Source organism: Perca fluviatilis, chromosome 19 (genome assembly GCF_010015445.1).
Source record: "Perca fluviatilis chromosome 19, GENO_Pfluv_1.0, whole genome shotgun sequence".
Lineage (NCBI taxonomy): Eukaryota > Metazoa > Chordata > Actinopteri > Perciformes > Percidae > Perca > Perca fluviatilis.
In genome coordinates this window covers 27175365-27194928 of record NC_053130.1, presented here as the reverse complement: position 1 = coordinate 27194928, position 19564 = coordinate 27175365, and the positions used below count along the sequence as shown (strand labels likewise).

The following is a 19564-nucleotide window of genomic DNA, read 5'->3' as shown; positions in this document are numbered from 1 at the left end:
TATGGTAAGTTCAGAAAATGACATCACTTTACTATACTGCAGCCATTAAAACCAGGAAAAGACAATAGACAAATAGACAAAAGATGATATTACGATATCTAGCCTCATATATCAATGTCGATATGATATCAATATATTGCCCAGCCCTACCACCAGCCCCCTTGATGTTTCTGATGTATTTAAAGAAATAATTTAGGTTAACACATTTTTTCTTAACATGACTGAAAGTCTGAGCTGCATTTTTAAATGAATGATTTCCATGTGTGTTATGTCAAAACTCATACTGACCTTCCTGAGCTTCTGCAGGAGCTTTCCATAGCAGTAAAATATTACTCCGAGAGGCAGAATGAAACAGGTGATGAAGAAAACGATGATGTAGCTGTGATCGATCAGGCTGGTTGAATACCTGTTCAGAGGTGGAGAACAAAGATGTTTAAATTCACTTTAAACTGGGTAAAAAACATACATGTTAACCTGACCATAATACAGTTTTTAACCGATAATTGTTCGCTTCCAATAAATGTAGTGACACGTAGTGAACGATCATTAACATTAGATATAGATCAATCAATAGATTGATGCAAACAGCAGACCATTTGTTGGAAAACACGTGTGTCCCTTTAAGAACAAAATGGTTAACAATCCAATAATTTCCCAGCTAGGAGGTAAATGTCATTTTGACATTCAGAGGCTTTTATCTGGCTAAAGAGAAAGATGACAGTTTTGCATCTCATTTGAGCTTTAGTTAAAAGGGAAATTTCACAGCTGAGACAAATCTGTGACACAATTAGGGTCCCGGAGGCCACTAATTCATTCTAATTATGTAATTTCCATGAGAATACCTACTGCCATCGGATGAAACAAGCTCCAGATTAAAGGTAGACAGTGGCGTGTGTGTACACAAGTGTGTGTACCTATATAGTCACGCACCGCAGTCCTTGCTGAACCAAGTGTGGCATGCGTACACCGATTCACATTGATTCACACCTCATTCCTCATGATTTTATTGCCATTTGGTGACACACATGCAAAATAGTACTTTATAGTGCATTAAGATTTGCTCGGTTTGTTCAAATTGCTTTTTTGAACAAAACAAATCACTGAGGCCAGTGGGCAGTGCCATGCTGTGTTTAAAAGACAGCATAGTTGTGAGGGATTTGTTATGTATATGTGCACAAAATAACTCTGAACACACAGGGTTACTGCTAGAAATTCTGGGTCTGTGATAGAAGCTCACACGAGGCTCTGATATTGGAATTATCTGTAATCCCTAATATGTTAGGACCCATTTGCACCTCTGGGCCCATGGAATCATTCAGCTTTTCTCCCTTCATTCAGTGCCCCTGAAGGCAGGACATGAAAATACAGTGCTTTTTTGTTTTCTAATTGCACCCCTACAGACAGCCATGCACCATTTGGTTGTGCTCAAGTGGCTCCCCCTGGACTCAACACGTCTGCCCTCTTTTTTATTAAAAGATACTTTATTCCTGTGGCTACCTCCTGCCATTAGGTTTGTTTCTATGGCCCCTTCTGTGTGCAGAAAACACCATAACAGGTCTTTGATCTGTAGATGTACATAGTTGCATTTGTTCATCTAAGGTGACATTTCAGCTGTATGACTGAATAGGTCAAAAAATGAAACATTCGGTTCCCCCAGCAGCTCAGTCCCGGCGTCAGGATGAAGGGAATCTGGGGACAGTTAAAAATGGCAAAAGTACAGTAGGTTATCATCCTGCTATGCCTATTTCTGCTTTTTTTTTCATCCTGCAGTTGGCAGTATAGTGCGTTTTGACTAGATGCGAACAGTTCCCAGCCCTACGTTGTCCATGTGTTTTGAGCATCATGGCCATAATATGAAATAGAAATAGGAATATTTGGGGCAGATTGCCAGGTCAGTGTAGCCTAGAAATCTAGACGCACCCTAGCGGCAGAAAATTTTATTTGCAGCCAGGGGGCTTATGGCTACTGCTACTGCTGGGAACAGCGGTCTTCTGGAAGACTTGGAGATAAGCTTTTCTTTGAGAAAAGAACAAAGAACGGCACTGAAATCATTCTTAAAAAAGGAAGATGTGTTCTGAGTTTTTACGGCAAAAATTGAATCTATCAACTAGCTTCGCTACCTTCTTCGTTTGCTCTGCCTGGTTGTAGCACTATCCTATTGCGTGCAGAGGGAATTTGAAAGACAACCGTTTGGCCCGCCCCTCGGATTGAGCCCTGTCAATGGTGAGCTCCTAGACTCAACATCTTGATGTGGGTCTGGCTTGTCAGGCTAAGGTCAGTGAGGTCACCACCTGAAATTTGTCTGGTGGTAGGTTCAATGAAATTGATTGATTTAAACGTACACCATGTCATTTTCTGCTGCTAGGGGTCTATCAATCAAAACAATAACAAAAGACGTCATTGCAGTCAGGTTCTCCTGGTTAGAACTCCTTCAGTGTTTATCGTTCAGGAGGTTTTTACAGGGAGACAAATTATGCGCAGAGATCTCCTCCTCTTCAAAACAGTCCGAGTGATATAAATCGGTAAATCAGATACAAGTTTAACAATGAGTGTTTCTCCAACGCTGTTCGGCTGGTCCGCGGAGGGGCTGGAGCCGAGCTGCTGCTAGCTCAGCATGTTTCTCTGATAACTAAAACTAAAAACGTCCAATAACTAAAATCCTTTATACGGTTAAAATATATAGGCAAATACGACCAAGACCAAAAAATGTAGCACAAAAATAAAAGTCAATTATGGTAGCTTCTGGCAGACCCTAACGCTGAACCTGCTCAAAGGGATATGACGCCATTGACAGACGACGACTACTAAATGACACGGACTTGAATAAAATTACAGATTTCTCTAGGTTTGAACATTGTTAGAAACATTTGGCATAAGTACGCAGTTCAACAAAATATAAAATATGGGTGTAGTCATTTTTAGATTTTGTTATATATTTATAATATATTTAACCATGCAAAAGAGTCTATAGGCTAAATAACAACAACACAAGAATACTGCTTCAAAATCAAATAATACATGTATTTCACAGCAGCAATGAAGCCAGAATTAAACCTAAGTGTACTTTTGGGTATCGGATCATTAGCAACGTAGGTCTACAAGACGCAAAATAATTGAATTCATGAACGAAGAGATGACTGCTAAAATCATCAAAATAATAGCCAACAGCGTTAAGGGCATTAGGTACTTAAAAAAAGATAGTTCAGATCATTTTGTCTTTTTTTTCTGCTAATCCCAAGTAGCTCTCTCGCTGTCCCCCAGAACTGGGGGACAGCGCTGTGCGGCCCTAATCAAATAGCCTAAATGTATCTGTGTCCATCATGCCAAACCAGATAACAAGCTTCAAATATTCAATGGGAGAAAACGTTAAAGAAGGTGTATCATGACACTCGTATCTCTGCCAATATTTCTGTTGTTTTTGCTATTTTTCTAAATGGCATGCCCGCAGCAGCTCCACCTTTTGGTCAGAAGGCCAAAGTAATTTGACATTCAGTGACTTAATGAGCCATTTTGGCATTTAAATCGTCTCCAAGAGTGCTGTTGCCTGCCAAACTGTCATTTTTGATGAGGTGTATCACATGAACCAGTCCAGCCGATTTATGCCAACAGCCTGTCAAAGTAAAATCTCCTCATTTAAACTGGGAAGCAACACTGACTTTTTTTGTTTAACACTACCACTGGGCAACACCGAAATATAAAATGTTAAAATCCTTTCTTTGGGTGCCCAGATAGCTCAGTTGGTAGAGCGGGAGCCAATATATAGAGGTTTACTCCTTGACACAGCGGCTGCAGGTTTGACTCCGACCTGCGGTCCTTTGCTTCATGTCATTTGCCCTCTCTCTCCCCTTTCATGTCTTCAGCTATCTTGTCAAAAATAAAATGTTAAATTGTTCGTTTTTTAACATATATATATATATTACAACCTTGTATTTGATCAATGCTGTTAAGCTGCATAAAATTTACATGAGCCACCACTCTTACTTCTTACAAAACAGTGGAAGTACTAAATAGGAGTAATATTTAACTAATGCATGGCTCATGATGATTTAATGCGTGAATCACTGCTGACTGTCATTAATTCCTGTTGCTTACTGTTATGATATGATAGGTTTAGTTGTAGGGCTGCAACCTATTTTCATAGTTGATTCATCTGTTGATTATTTTCTTGATTATTCGATTAGTTGTTTGGTCTATAAAATGTCAGAAAATGGTGAAAAATGTGGATCAGTGTTTCCCAAACGCCCAAGATTACATCCTCAAATGTCTCGTTTTGTCCACAACTCAAAGATATTCAGTTTCCTGTCACAGAGGAGAGACGAAACTAGAAAATATTCACATTTAAGAAGCTGGAATCAAAGAATTCTTACTTTTGTCTTAACAATTACTCAAACCGACTAATCGATTATCAAAATAGTTGGCGATTAATTTAAGAGTTGACAACTAATCGATTAATCAGTTAATCTTTGCAGCTCTATTTAGTTGTGTTATTAATTTGAATATGCCAACCCAAATTGTTAACTGTAATAATACACATAGCCATAACACCAGATTTGCTAGTAATGGTCATATTGTTGTACCTAGCCTAAAAAAAAACTGTTATGTATCGAGCCATAACAAACTGGAATAAGTTACCCCTGAATATTCGGTTAATTAAATATAAATCATCTTTCAAAAAGTATATGTAGAGGCATCTATCTGGCATTCAGATGAAAGATTGAATACCGGAAGGTAACTGCATTTGTCTTAAATTGTTTTATTTATTTTCATTATTAAACATTTCATCTCATAATTTGTCTCAGGATTACTCATACTCCACTAAAAATAGTCAGGAGAGGTGATTGAATGATGAATTATAGTATGCTCCTTTTACCACAGCTTGTTCCTAAACCAATCCGTTCCTGAATGCATCAAGTTTAAAGCCACGGTGCTGAGGCAAAGGCTTTCTGTGCCTCTATCGCAGGTTTGACGCATACGCCAACGCTTACGTAGATTTGCGCATGTGTACCGCTCCGTTATTCTTTTCCTAAACCCAACCGCCCCGTTCTTCCTGCGTGTCATGGAAATGTAAGCCACATAAGCCCACCCATGACGCGTTTAGATATGACGCTAAGTGTCAAGAAACAACGACAAAGGCACCTGCCCAAGATGGGAGTGAGAATCTGTTGTTCTTAGGATGGAGAAGGCATGTCCCACCCTACTCTGCCTCTGATTGGCTTATCTTGGTATTCTTACCCTAACCAATCTCGTCATTCCTCATTCCTAACCAACCAACTAACCAATCAAACCAACGAAGGCAACGAGTACTAGCCAATCAGAATATCCTTAATAACGCAAATTCGCACCCTGAACTTCCCTGTAATGGATATTTCATACTTTAAAGTGCTCATATTATGCTTATTTTCAGGTTCATAATTTTATTTAGAGGTTGTACCAGAACAGGTTTACATGGTTTCATTTTCAAAAAACATCATATTTTTGTTGTACTGCACATTGCTGCAGCTCCTCTTTTCACCCTGTGTGTTGAGCTCTCTGTTTTAGCTACAGAGTGAGGCATCTCACTTCTGTTCCTTCTTTGTTGGGAGTTACACATGTGCAGTAGCTAGGTAAGGACTAATAGCCAGTCAGAAGCAGAGTATGAGGGCGTGCCACGCTAGCAGCTAGGCGAGCATTATAACGCGTGTTACAAAGTGACGCACGATCGTCACGGAAGTGAAGGCTGGACTACAATAGAGCTGTTTGGAGCAGTTTGTGAACAGTGTTTTCTGTTGGAGATGGTAAGTCCCTTTAAGGTGGACCTTTTCACTTTGTAAACCTATAACATGCAAAAAAAGAAAAAGCCAAAAAGCGTAATATGAGCACTGGAAAAAATTCTAAGTGCCCCCTTTATAATCTATAGTTATAAACAAATTTGACACCAAGATGTCCCTCTGTTTTTTTCATCCTGGTGAGCCGTCACCATACACTGTGTGGTGTGTGTGGTTATGGTGCCATGCGCTTTTGCGCATGTTGTAGAAGTGTATATATAAACTGGCTCTCTCTCTCTTTCTCTCTCTCTCTCTTGACACAAAGGCTTTTATTGTGTTGTGTGCTAGATGTGTCCATTGATTAGGTTTGATAGTCAGATGTGGAGCTATTGCACAGGCTGTCCATGCGTAATGAACCTAATTTGCGTAAACGTAAAATGTGTTAATACATAGGTCACTGCCTATCCGGACAAATAATCCACTGCACGTTACTGGTCAGAACTGATTTGACCGATTTGTAAAACAATTAGGGGGGTGTTGTTGGTGACTCAAATTAAGCCCAGAGGCGGCAGGTGTGTGAGATGCGATCGGAAGGAGAAGTTGAGAGCTTGAAGCAGCAAGACGAGAGACAAGACACTATTTAAAAAAACTGTTTTGTTTAGCCGACAACACGACTATTTGTAAAGCACTTTTTAAAACTGAACTTCGAGGAGTGGGCTGGTGCGGAGCCCCGACGACTATGGAGAAGACGCTATAAGGTGGAACAGCTGTCGTTTCCGAGGAGGAAGCCACCGATAACCGAGTCAACACAACACAACCCCTCATAATCATAGGGAGGTGTACGCTCATCCAGGCAAACTAAGGTCTAATTCTCACGTTAAATGCAACACGCAAGGGTGTCGGACTGGGGTTAGAAATGGGAATGAGTACCCAGGGCCCTCATGTGAGGAGGGCTCAAATAGATGCTAGAATGAATAGGTGTGGATGCGGGGAGGGGCCCATAGAAAACACCTGTCCACACAGTAACAATAACTAACCACACCTACTCCCATAAAAGACCTATTATATCATAACACTCACCATTAACAAATGATCAAGTCATCATGACTGATTATTTCACACTTTACAGATCATCTTTTTTTTGTTTTGTTCTACTTGTTTTGTTTTGTTCGTTTTATAATCTACCCTGCCCTGTAAAGCGACTTTGAGTCCATGAAAAGCGCTATATAAATTCAATTTATTATTATTATTATTATTATTATCAATTAAGGAATGTTAATTCACCATTACTTTATGCAGCCAAATTAGCTGGATTCCACTTACATAAAAGTGTATTTCAGACAGATGCATTTAGGTCTCCCTGAAAGCAGGCTAACTATTCTTATAGAAATATGACAATATTTTCTTTTTTCTCAATTTCAGTCCATTCTCCTCTAATTTGTCAATTGGCACCTGTGCATGACCATTTCAGTAAAAAAAGCTTCATATTTCTGTATGTTACTTTGATTACGTATCAATTAATGTATGAAGTAAGTACCACATGAACTCATATTGACTTGATCATTTGTTAATGGTAAGCAACAGGAATACATGGTACATCCTGCATTAATTCATGCATTAAATCACCATGAGTCATGCATTAGTTAAACACAGTGGTGTAGTCTAATGTATTGTAGTGGGTATACTGTACTGTATATTGGCCAGAATCTGCCTCTGGGGGAGGAGCGGCCATATCATAGAAGGGGGTCTGGGTGTCCTCCCGCAGGGAAGTTTTGAGCATTGAGCATGCTCATGCATGATTGATTGATGCACATTGAGTAATGACTTCATTTCCTCCATTCAGATACACTTTTATGCACCTTTATTTAGCCTATTTGAAGAAAAAAAACACAGATGATTCAAAATATATCAAAAATATAATGGAAAGTATGTTGTAGCGTGTCATTGGGCATTTTTATGTGGGTATATGGAAATCCTGGAGCTTTCTTAGTGGGTATATTGGGTATACCTGCGTATATCATACACTACACCACTGGTTAAACATTACTTAACTATATGAATTGTACCCTTACTATCGAGTGTTACTTATTTTACAGACTTCCTACACACGACTGCAGTGTTAAACCTTAATCTCTGTGTGTATCTTTGTAATAAATGTCTGACAACCTGAGCACGGGAAGGGATTTGGAGGAAAGTCAGCAGCATAGTAGATGCGGTAGATTTCATCCACACCCCTAACCATGGATACAGCCACCTACTGACAATTCTCCTGCAAAATCCTTCAAAACCTTGCAAATATGCTTTTAAAATTCCGAAGCCGTCCAGTGCTGAATATTTCCATGTATCCAGAGATAAAAAGATACACATAAATGAGGTTTTTAAAAATGCATCAGGCTGGGCATGTGGCAACATTCTGGACCTGGAACACCTGTGCTGGTAATGCTCCTGCTGTTAACCAAATGTTTTCTGACAGAACTCATGCTGAGGTGGAGTGGGTCATCTATGCGCTGGGTATCTCCATAAGGTGATCTCTTAATTGTATTATATGAACCCTTCACGCTCACGTGCTTCATTTGAGCAATGGTTCCCTTACAGGGCTTGAGGCAAACACTCAGTCCTCAATCTGCACACCTTTGATCAAAGCAGCTAAATAGCATTACCCAGATGGCACCCTGAGGGCCAAGGTCAGAGCCCAACTCTTTCTTGAATTTTTCCGTAAGACATTTTCACACAGTGTGAGCTAATACAGCTTAAGCAGCAATGTAGATCAGAGCCACAGGACTGAGTGTGGAATGTCTAAAAACCTTATCTGTTTGTGTGCAAGGTGTGTGTGTTAAAGGTGCCGTGGGTAGGATTGTGACGATCCAGAACATTGACAACTTCTCAGCCCCTCCCCCCTTTCTGCTAAAGCCCAAAACTGTCTCCTACGCCCCTCCCCCCACAAGGGAGAATGAATGTGTGTGCATGAGCAGTGATTGACACGCAGTTAGACACTCCCCCTGGCCCTGATTGGTGCATCTGAACAGGGAGCGGTGGATTTTTGCAAATCGCACTACAGGCTGTAGGTGGTGCCAGAGGAGCCGGATTGTTTTTTAAATGACCTGCTTCATGTAGTTCTACTGGAACATAGGGTCAGTTTCAGCAAATATGACAGAAAGTTAGTTTTATAACTACTGCAACTTTAACAAAGACAATATATATAAGGCTGCAACTAACAATTATTTATTATTGATTATTTTCTCAATTGATTAGTTGTTGTGGTCTGTAAAATGTGTGTGTGTGTGTGTTGGTGTGTGTGGAAGTGTTGATCAGTGTTTTCCAAAGTCCAAGATGACCTCAAATGTCTTTTTTTGTACACAACTTAAAGATATTTAATGTACTATCGTAAAAGAGTGAAGAAACTAGAAAATATTCACATTTAAGAAGCTGGAATCAGAGAATTTTTACATTTTTACATCAAAAATTATTCAAACTGATTAATCAATTATTAAATTAGTTGCCGTTTAGTTTAATAGTTGACAACTAAACTATTGATCGTTGCAGCTCTACAGGGGTATTTATAAAGGTAAGGTTGAATCACCAGGGTTAGCACAAGGTTAAAGTCTGGTATAAAGATTAGTGTTAGGAGTTAGTTTAAAGCTGCCGCATTCAATATTTTTATAGTAACAATGGGTCAAATGACTGTAATGTAAAGTTGTCGCTCATAGTGATGAACCCACAGAGAATTACCAAACAACTCTGCAGTTATGATCTGCTCTACAGCTAACAACTTCACTGTTTTGGTTCAGTGAACAACAGACAAAGTTAGTGACTAGATGATGGACAAAGTGGAGCATTCAGCAGCTAAAGAGCCAAATATTTCCCTTATGAGTTGGTGGAGACCAAATGAATGCTAATGATGCTCCGTATCTACTGGATGTGCAAGTAGACTTACAGTAGACTTAAACCGTTTGCTACCATATTAGCCGTATCAACTGGCGGTGGCCAGTAGATTCCTCAACTTTGCCACAGGTTTGTTGTTGTTAGTTCTTTTTGTGGAACTTAATACGATCACTGTCCACAATAGTGATGTTTAAGGCCTCGTAGCTCGACACCTTCTATGCTCACTTTGTTCTCCTCAACAAAGGGTTAGCTGCTTGGCCTTAGTAAACAGGACAAACATGCACAACAATAAAATTAAGGATGACGTCATTTTGGGATATGTGTTATTGTACTTTTTTTTTTTTTTTTAAAGGTTGCATCTACCTCAAATAATCACTGATTTAATACTCCACCTGCATGCTAAGTGACCCAAGTCAAACACATCCATAATGTTGCCAGGTGCACGCTTGGTCTGGCTAACTTCTGCAGTCAACTAGAAACTTCTGCCTTTCTGCTGTTTTTGACAACACCTATTGCATTGTGACTGCAGAGTCTGATGCAGCTCAAAATGCTTGAAAGCTTTGAGGAGTGCACTGGGAGAGAGGCTGAGTTAATGTTGGACAGTCTGGCGAGGTCAGTGACTCGAGTCTGTTCGGCGTGTTCCGTGCCGTCGTCCGTCCGAGGGGCCGTCGGCCTTCATTTTGGCCGATTTGACATGTACAATCGGTGGGGCGGGCTCTGCCGGCAGTCGGACTGAGCGTGACTAGAGTCTAAAATCTTTTAAACTGACCTTTGTTGATCTGAAATGAAGACAGTCTATTTCGCACTTAAAATGTTTTCAGAAACACTTTTCAGTGAACTATTTTAGTACAATATGAGATCGTATTCTGAACAAGCCGCCATGACAGTCTGGCTTTGAATTTCCAGAGAAAACAGACTCACATGACGCGTTCGTCCAATCAGCTGCCAGTTTTCATTTTTTGGGCAACAATACAGATTAGCGCCGCCTGCTGTTATGGAGACGTATTACGTCTCGTCTCTTCGGTGTGTTCTGAAGCATTTTTTTGACCAACTCGGGGAGACTGATCAGTCCGACTCGCTTTTCTGCCGACGGTTGGCCGTCTGGTGGATGTGTAAGCAGCTTTAGAATGACTAAGCAGAGAAGTTTAACCTAGAGCAAATTGCATGTATGCATGGTTCAGTCAGGTGAACACAACCGTGTGTGTGTGTGTGTGTGTGTGTTTGCGCTATGCAGTGTGTAAAAACTGTGACGTGTCTCTTTTAGCTTTCATGTGTGTGTTGGTCACGGCAGTCACTGTGGAGTTACTATTGTGTATCCATCTCATATTTAACATAGATTTTTCCAGGAGTATTTTCATTTAGATTCAGAATCTCTTTTACTCTTGGCCAAGACAGCAACATAAATAAATTCACACCAAAGAAAAAAGCAACTGACTTTAAACAAACAGCAAATTACATAAAACTATAAATTAGCAGTGTTGAGAAACATGACATTTAGTAGACAAATAGTCCTTCATACTGTTTGTATAGTCTTCCATGCTTATAAAGCACTCTAGTTCAAGGTGACTCTGTTGCAGACACCAAGGTGAGGCCGCAAAAACTTTAAAAGCGCTTTCACCATAAACGGTGCAAGTTTGAAGAATGATGTGTTGTCTGCCTTGGTGATACTTTATTCTGCTGTTGATTCAATAAGACGTGTCAGGCTATTTAACTTATATAGCTTAATAATGCTTGCTGCACCTGCCGCAGAGTCCATTTTGAGTTTTGTCTTCTATTCTGGTTAATTTTCATAAGAATACCTCAATTTATCTCTGTTGTCTAATGGTTGAAACAGTCATAGCTCTTTGTGGGTTACAGACAGAGATAAATAAAATGTTCATTTCTCACCAGTTAGGCTCACAGGTGGTTCCGATCTTGCTTGTAGTGTAACTGTTCCAGCCCAGCACTGGAGGGATGGTGCAGATGAAGGAGAAGGTCCAGACGAACACCAGACCCAGGACCGCATGCTTCGTTTGCAGTCGGATGTTTCCCATAGGCCGGCAGACCACGAAGAATCGTTCGAAGGACAGAACAGAGAGGGACCACATGGCCACAATCCCTGAAACAAACAGCAGGATGCCAATTTGTAGGAGCGCAGTTTGACAACAGCTGTCACAAACGCACACCACTAAGTCCTGGAATTAGTTTTTTGTAACTATGAAAGTCACAGCTCTGTGCTTTTCATTAGCTATGACAGTAATACACCTGAAAACAAATGTTTTCTGGAATGTCTCCGCATTAGAGCACATACAGTAGTGTGTGAATTTGCACGCCTTTTACATTGCTTTCCTCTTTCAAAGTGTAAAATTCCATTTGTTTTTTTAGGATTTTGGAACTTTTCCAGCTGGGATCTCCTAGTTAAAAGGTCCCCTATAGTGTAACCACATTTATTAATTGTTGACATATGTCACTTCGGTACTGTGCAGAGGTAAAAGTGGCAGTATGTTGCTAAAAATGTTTTATGATTGGGTAGAGAGTGGTGAGACATTAGGCTACCTCTTAATTGGCCCAAAAGAGCCGACTGTAATTATGGTAATAAGTCTCTCTCGCAGATTACCTATCTCTTCACAGCCAGGTACTTCTAGTACTTCAACTGGAGAGGACAAAATAAGAGCGGTGTTTAATTATGTCACAGACATTTAAAAAGAGCCTCTGCAAAGGTTCACTAATACAATTAACACCAGTACTCCAATGCTGTATATGTAGCTTTTTAAAGTGGACTAAAACTGACCATCAAAGGGTGTATTTTTCTAGAAAACCGTCTGTTGTTTTTACCCAATACGCTTTAATGTACTTATCTGTAAAGCAAGCTGCAAGTAGATAAAAAAAAAAAAAATAAGCAGTAACTGAAAATACTTTCACCCTGAGCAGAATAATAAGTAGAGCATCCATCCTACTCAGCTTAATCACTTGGTGACTTCCTCACATATACGCACGTGCACAGGTGATACCAATGCAACACAGCTGTCAATCACTGAAACTGCTGTCAAGACTTTAAATTGAAGTGGCTTTCCACCACAAGCCCCTTGAAGATGTAAGCCTCACTTCAGCGGGGCTATTGATTGGCGTCCTCAACCATAATTTATCACGTCAGATGGTTTCTTTTAGCGTCGCGCCGGCTTCTCATCCTACTAACAAAATGTGGTTTTGTGTTGCCATGTGCTAGGGCGCTCTTTGCCCTGCGATATTGGTTTTCATACAGTCCTTAATCATGAATAATAGTACTAATAATAGTATTTTTGTGCGATGATTCAATGCATCACAACACCCAACACACCAGGATCCACCAGGGAATATACCCAATATGCCCATTGACATTCAGATCCATACACCATGTTTATAGTGCACTTAGAGAAATTTAGAGAAATTCATTGTCTTGATGATTTCAGTATCAGTATCCGCATGTTAAGTGTAATATCCCAGGCTATGTGACAACTGACACGCAATGTAATGCAGTTCTGGCAAAGATCCATATGGGATATTGTAACTCATAATAAGGAGCTGTCTGATTAAAATTAATGTTTTCTTGTTGTTGATAAATATGGCAGTTTGTCAGTCCGTAATAAAGACATTCTGTGACTTCCTGTGTCACTCCTCTGTAAGATGTCTGAGTTGCCAATATGAGATCGTGCAAACCTTGTTACTAAATCCAATAAGGAGCCTTTGCCTGAATTAATCAGGTGTTGTTATTTGTCTTGATCCAATGTACTGCAGGCCACTCACCAGACGCCCAGGATCCCACTTTGGGAACCTGATCCGTTTTAAACAGAGTTTCAGCAGAGACCACAAAAACAATCCACTGACTTATGCCAAACGACTTTTCGAGCTATTCCACTGTCACAAACAATTTTTTAAATATCTGAATGAAATCATGAGAATGATGCTAGAGGCGCCCTCCCATCGCCTCTCGTTTAGTATACGGGGATCATAAAACTCAGTCCAAGCTGTCTTTAGTCAGTCTTTTTCCCATCTTGACATTCCGACAAAGTTTGATTTTGTCGTACGTCTCTGTAGTTAAGTTCAGTACTGGAATGTAACTAAGTACATTTACTCAAGTACTGTACTTAAAGTGATGGTTTGGAGTAATTTCACCCTAGGGTCTTTTGCACCATGACCTCGAGCCAAACACCCCCCCCCCAGAAGCTTTTTTCACCTGGGTCGAACACTTGGAGAGTTAGCGTAGCGTAGCGTTATCAGCTGCATAGCTTAGCGCAGGGGCTAATGGATCCAGTGATGTATCTCGTAAATGACCCCACTAATAATGCCCAAAATGATACCAAACTTCTACACTAGTACAAATAGGTTATGTACTCATAAAACGATGGATTGGAAAGTTTGTAAGTACACCAGAAGTTTATGAACACTTGCCTGCTTTCTTCTGCTCTCTGTTGCTGCTGCTGCTGCTGCTGCCTGCAGTTAGACGAGTGCTTAGGGCCGTCTACAAATTACAACACCGAAAAGAGATGCAACAAAAATATTTATTAATTTAATGATTAAATAAGGTAATGTCTCCAAACTTACCTCAATTATAACTTGTCTCCTGCTAGTTATACTACAGCACTTACTTAAAAGTTAAATTAATAAATATTTTTGTTGCATCTCTTTTCGGTGTTGTAATTTGTAGACGGCCCTAAGCACTCGTCTTACTGCAGGTAGCAGCAGCAGCAGCTAGCAGAAGACAGCAGGCAAGTGTTCATAAACTTCTGGTGTACTTACAAACTTTCCAATCCATCGTTTTGTACTAGTGTAGAAGTTTGGTATCATTTCGGGCATTATTAGTGGGGTCATTTACGAGATACATCACTGGATCCATTAGCCCCTGCGCTAAGCTATTCAGCTGATAACGCTACTCTACGCTAACTCTCCCAATGTTAGACTCAGGTGAAAAAAGCTTCTGGGGGGTTGTTTGGCTCGAGGTCATGGTGCAAAGGACCCTAGGGTGAAATTACTCCGAACCATCACTTTAAGTACAAATTTGAAGTACTTCTATTTTACTCAAGTCTTTTCTTTTCATGCTAATTTCTACTTCTACTCCACTACATTTCAGAGAGAAATGTCGTACTTCTTACTCCACTACATTCATCTGACACCTTTAATTACTTGATACTTTACAAATTAGGATTTTTGCGCACAAAACACATGTAGTTTATAAAATACAAGGTTTTATTATAGATAAAACTACGTAATAATATATAGGCATAGCTGCTATGATTAGCTGATTAAACACAGAACAGTTTGGATCATTTCCAGTTTCAAAATGTGAGGATTTTTCTGCATTGAGGACTTTTACTTTCTATACATTAAGTACAATTTCCTGATGATACTTAACATACTTTTTACTTAAGTAACATTCTCAATGCAGGACTTTTATCTTGTAACAGAGTATTGTAACAGTGTGGTATTAGTACTTTGACTTAAGTAAAGGATCTGAATACTTCTTCCACTACTGTTGAAGGTAAATAGTAGGCTTGCATATTGTGACCCAACAACATCCCCAGTCTGCAAAAAAGGGTCTGTGACTAAGAAGTGACAGATTGGCTTGTCTTGTCAGAGCCTTCTATTCTATGGTAGGGATCAGTTAATTGAAGCTAGTTCAGTGAGTGCCTTTTTTATTTCTCACGCATCTGCATTCCATCCTCACACACATGCTCACGCATTATTCCTTGCTGTCATGTCCGGGGCTGTCTATTATCTTATCAGCTGCTCTCATCAGCTGATCTCATCTATTCAATAGCTCAGCGAAACGCCTACATTGTAAGCCTATCATCCTGCTGCTACCTCTGTTTAAATAGGAGTCTCTCTCTGACTTCAGTGCAGTCATGCTGCTGTCATGTGCATGTTGCGTTCACAGCTGTTTAAAATCTGTTCTCCTCTCTGCTGCTGTCAGCTGTCATTTCAGTACAAAGCGTCGCAAATGGCAAAGCCCCCCTCCACCTCCCCATCACCGCCAGTCATCGCAGATTAATCAGCTCCATCAGCTCCATTAGCTCCATCAGAATCATCGGTCGCTACCATCACCAGTGTCTGGACTCCATGGGGGGGGATTTATTTAGCTGCTGGCCCTCAGTTACAAAACTCCCTTTAGATTTCTAAGCGCCGAAGACTTTCTACCAAGACTTAAATAGCATGTAGTCCGTTATAATAAGCATCCATCTTTACTTCATTCACTCGTCTCTCCTGATTGAAATGTTATTGGCGGTCACGGTGCTAGTAACCTACTTATGGCAAGTCATGCACTGCAGTTTGTGAGAAGGCTCATGAGCATGCTTTGAATTCTGCTTTGGAAACTCCCACTGGGCTTTTGTTATTGATCCTACAGTCTGTTTTTATACAGGTACAATTTTCAAAAATCTACACCATAGGCTCGAAATAAATACAGGTGAGTTACCCCTGAGTCGGCCACTGTAGTGACTTTTTCGACTGCTGCCTGAACTCAAGGAACTTTCCTGTCTTTTATCTTCACAATTTATACTCAGAATTGACTTTGCACACACTAACGTCCATCATCTCAATCCTTTAGTTCTAGCTTTAGTTTGCATGGGCATTATGTAAAGCAGATTACACTCGCAGAGCTCCATTATGGGTGATGAGCTTGAAAGAGTGCCTCATACAAGCTGAAATAGATTTACAAAATTAATTTCTAGAGCTGATTAAACAAGAAGATTTTCACATTTAAAAACATTTTGTATAATCATTCATCTGTTGTTAATGTTTATGCTGCACTCTATGTATACTGTATAGGGCTGCACAATATATCGTTTGGTTTATCGTCACCACGATATCAACTGGCGCAATAAACACATCGCAAAATATCGCGAATGACACTCAGAGATTTTTGGTGTTAGTTGAAATACAAAAATCAGTAGAAAACTGCACATTATTATGTAACTGTCATTCTTTTTTAGTGGTGCCTTTTTATATTCAACTCAATGTGTTCAAAGTTGTTCAATAAAATAAAATTGGAAATGATTTCCTTTCGTATGATTTAAATTCAACAAGCAGTTTGTTGTATTTTAGCAGAATACTGAAAGCAGCAGTAATGCAGAACTGATTTAATATCTGTTTGTTTAAGGTATCATGATGTTCAACATTATGGCATATCGCATATTTTCCTATGGTGCAGCCCTAATATTGTATATTGTGAATTTTAGTATGCTTCTCTGACATAGTAAGGATTGCTTATTTAAAAAAATATATAATAACTTCATGATATGAATGCTCAAAGAAACTGAGCAAAGTTACTGACACCCTCATCCTCAGTCCACTTTTTCATTTTGGCAACAGTAGTTGAAGTGATTTGTCACTTTTATTTTACCTCCCTCCCAGATGCTCTAACTTATGAACGGTCAGCGCTGACGGAAGTCAGAGAATGTGCCATGTGGAGCTGTTTTACAGTCATCACATCATTGCAATATGTGTATTTAAAAAAGCTCCGAGACTGACACCTAGACACCCAGTTATGGAAGTTGTCTTAAGCATGCCCTGCAATAACAGCACCAGAAAGACAATAATAAAATAAAAAAAACAGGTAAACCTACCGAAAAAAGTGACAGCAAACCCCTCCAAGACGCAAGCCCACCTCCCAAGAAAGAAATAACCTCTGGAGTTTGTCAGGAAACTTATTACTCCACCGATGAGAGAGAGCAAAAAATCTGCGATTGCCAAATTAAGTATGATATAGTTCAGAGGCTGTCGGAGTTGTTTGTACTTGAAAGTGACAAACATGACGAGGAAGTTTTCGCTCAGAGACACGGAGGTGACGAAGAACATGAACACAGCCAGGAAAGTGAAGTTCCACGGCGCGATGGTCTTGATGGGTCCTTTAAACGGGTCATCAGGAGTGAAGAGTTCAGCCGCTGCTGTGTAGGACACAGCGTTCACTGACAGACTTAAAGTATCCATTGTCTATACCCAGCGTGTAGGCCACACTAAACGAGGGGGGGGGGAAACAAATCCTGTTTCAGTTCTGTTTCTCACACTCCCAACTTCACGTGGAGTCCCTCCTGAACAGTGCGAGCTCACTAGTTTGCGTTAAACTCGCTCTCTGCGCTGCGGAGCATCCTATGCGCCCTGGGACTCTTCTTTCACAAAGTTTTTGTGGTGAAATCCGCATTGGCTGCACGAGAGAGAGGGAAATAAATCCGCGATTGGAAAGCGTGGGTAGAGCTACGTGTGAGAGCGGAGTAGTGGCGGTGCGCACGGTTCAAGGTGCGGGAAGAGGCGATGTCTTGGAAAGCGCTGGCAACAAACGCGTGAATGACCGATATGTGGCATCCTGGAAGCTCTTATATAGACGGCTCCGGCATCACTGCTCTGCTGCCCTCCAGGAGAGGCGTCAGGACGCCACGCGCCCTCTTCATGTGCGCTTCTTTGCTTTGCGCGCTGTGGAAACCGATTTTTTTTTAACAACGATCAATTCCACTTTGTCCTTAATCACACTCAGCCATGAGTCATACACAAAATGAGAGTTTTTTTGGCGCTCAGGAATTACACTTTGAGAACTGATGGCTTTACCTTTTCCACTGCGCAATTCAATAATCTTGCCTAATTAGGCACTTCAGCAGGTTGCGTGGTCACAGTGGGCATTGTTGTATTATGCAAATGAAGTAGGCTACACTGTTCAGCTTTCACACATTTCATGTACTGTGCAGCAAAAAAAAACGCGCTGCATAAAGGCAGCTTTGAGTCTTTTGAGTCATTGGGTCGAACACCTGCGTGGTCAATTGGATTGCATCGATCAAATCGAGCCATCTAATCAACTTTGCGCTTTTATGACATAAAAGTATAAAAACAAAAGTCTCGTCCGCCTGCTATATAATGTAATTAAGAGGTTAACTCACGAAACAGGCTGGGCTCACACACACACACACACCACTACCACCATAATACTCACTAATCATCTTATGAGCTAAAAGTGCATTTTCTGTCCTTTCTTTCAAAAATCTAAACAGAACAATGTTAATGTAATTGAAGGCAAACCCCAGAGTCGTCCCTAAGCACACATGAACAGTTGAAATCATGAATTATAATCATGTGCAGAACAGATGACCCATTGCACTTGTTTGGTTATAGGATGGTTAACGGAGCGTACTGCTTCCCTCTGGACCTCAGACATTGCAGCTGCACAAGGAAGCTATAATAATAATAATAATAATAATAATAATAATGGTCCTAAAAAGGTTACAGGAAACACTTTAAATGTATTGTGAAGTGTCAATCCACCGCTCTGCCCTCACACCTTATTCAGTGCTTGATTGCTGTCTGTTTATAGCCCTCAATCCACATAATTATTTTACGAAGGGGAAAAAATTGCTTTGTGTGCTCAAAGCACAAAAATTATCTGCATTCACATGTGTCATTTCACTTAACTAAAACCGCAGCACACTACTGTCTCCCTCAAACTCATCTACGGTGTATTTTAGTTTTTTTGTAGAATGAAGATTTAAACTATTGAGGTACAAACTGTCCATACAGCTTCTCTAAGACAGAATGGACAATATCTGCTACTGGAAGGTTTGATCATACTGAGGAAACATGTCTGGTCAATAACTCCAGTGGCCTGTAAAGGAGGTTATGATCCTAAGACAGTCAATGGTGGTGCATGGTCCAGTTGCACTGAAGAGCTGCAATTGACATTAAAGGCCTAATGAAGTGAAAAATGCATTTTCCAAGTGTTAAGTGTGTCCCTGTGTTAACTGTTCATTCATATCTTGTTATATGCCAAATAAATGTAAAATATTTTATATTTTTACATTATAATCACGGTCTGTTGTCTTCCTGTGAAACTGTTTCTGATGTTTGATGACTCATCCTGCACTCGGGCGTTTACAAATTTATGTCCAAAAAAAAAGTTTTATCAAGTTTTTATGTCCCTCCCCCATGACTATAAATCCTACCTG

General features: G+C 40.2%; 1 protein-coding gene across 1 annotated transcript in view; it reads right to left on the bottom strand.

Annotated features, from left to right (window-relative positions):
- valopa (vertebrate ancient long opsin a) overlaps positions 1-17961 on the bottom strand; it is a 29699-nt gene extending 11738 nt beyond the window's left edge. The window contains exons 1-3 of the mRNA XM_039784914.1: positions 17204-17961; positions 11514-11724; positions 289-406 (exon numbers count right to left, since the gene is read on the bottom strand). Of these exons, the coding sequence (XP_039640848.1) occupies positions 289-406; positions 11514-11724; positions 17204-17567 (693 nt within the window). The 5' untranslated portion in view covers positions 17568-17961. The remainder of the gene's footprint in view (positions 1-288; positions 407-11513; positions 11725-17203) is intronic.
- Positions 17962-19564: the final 1603 nt, after the last annotated feature.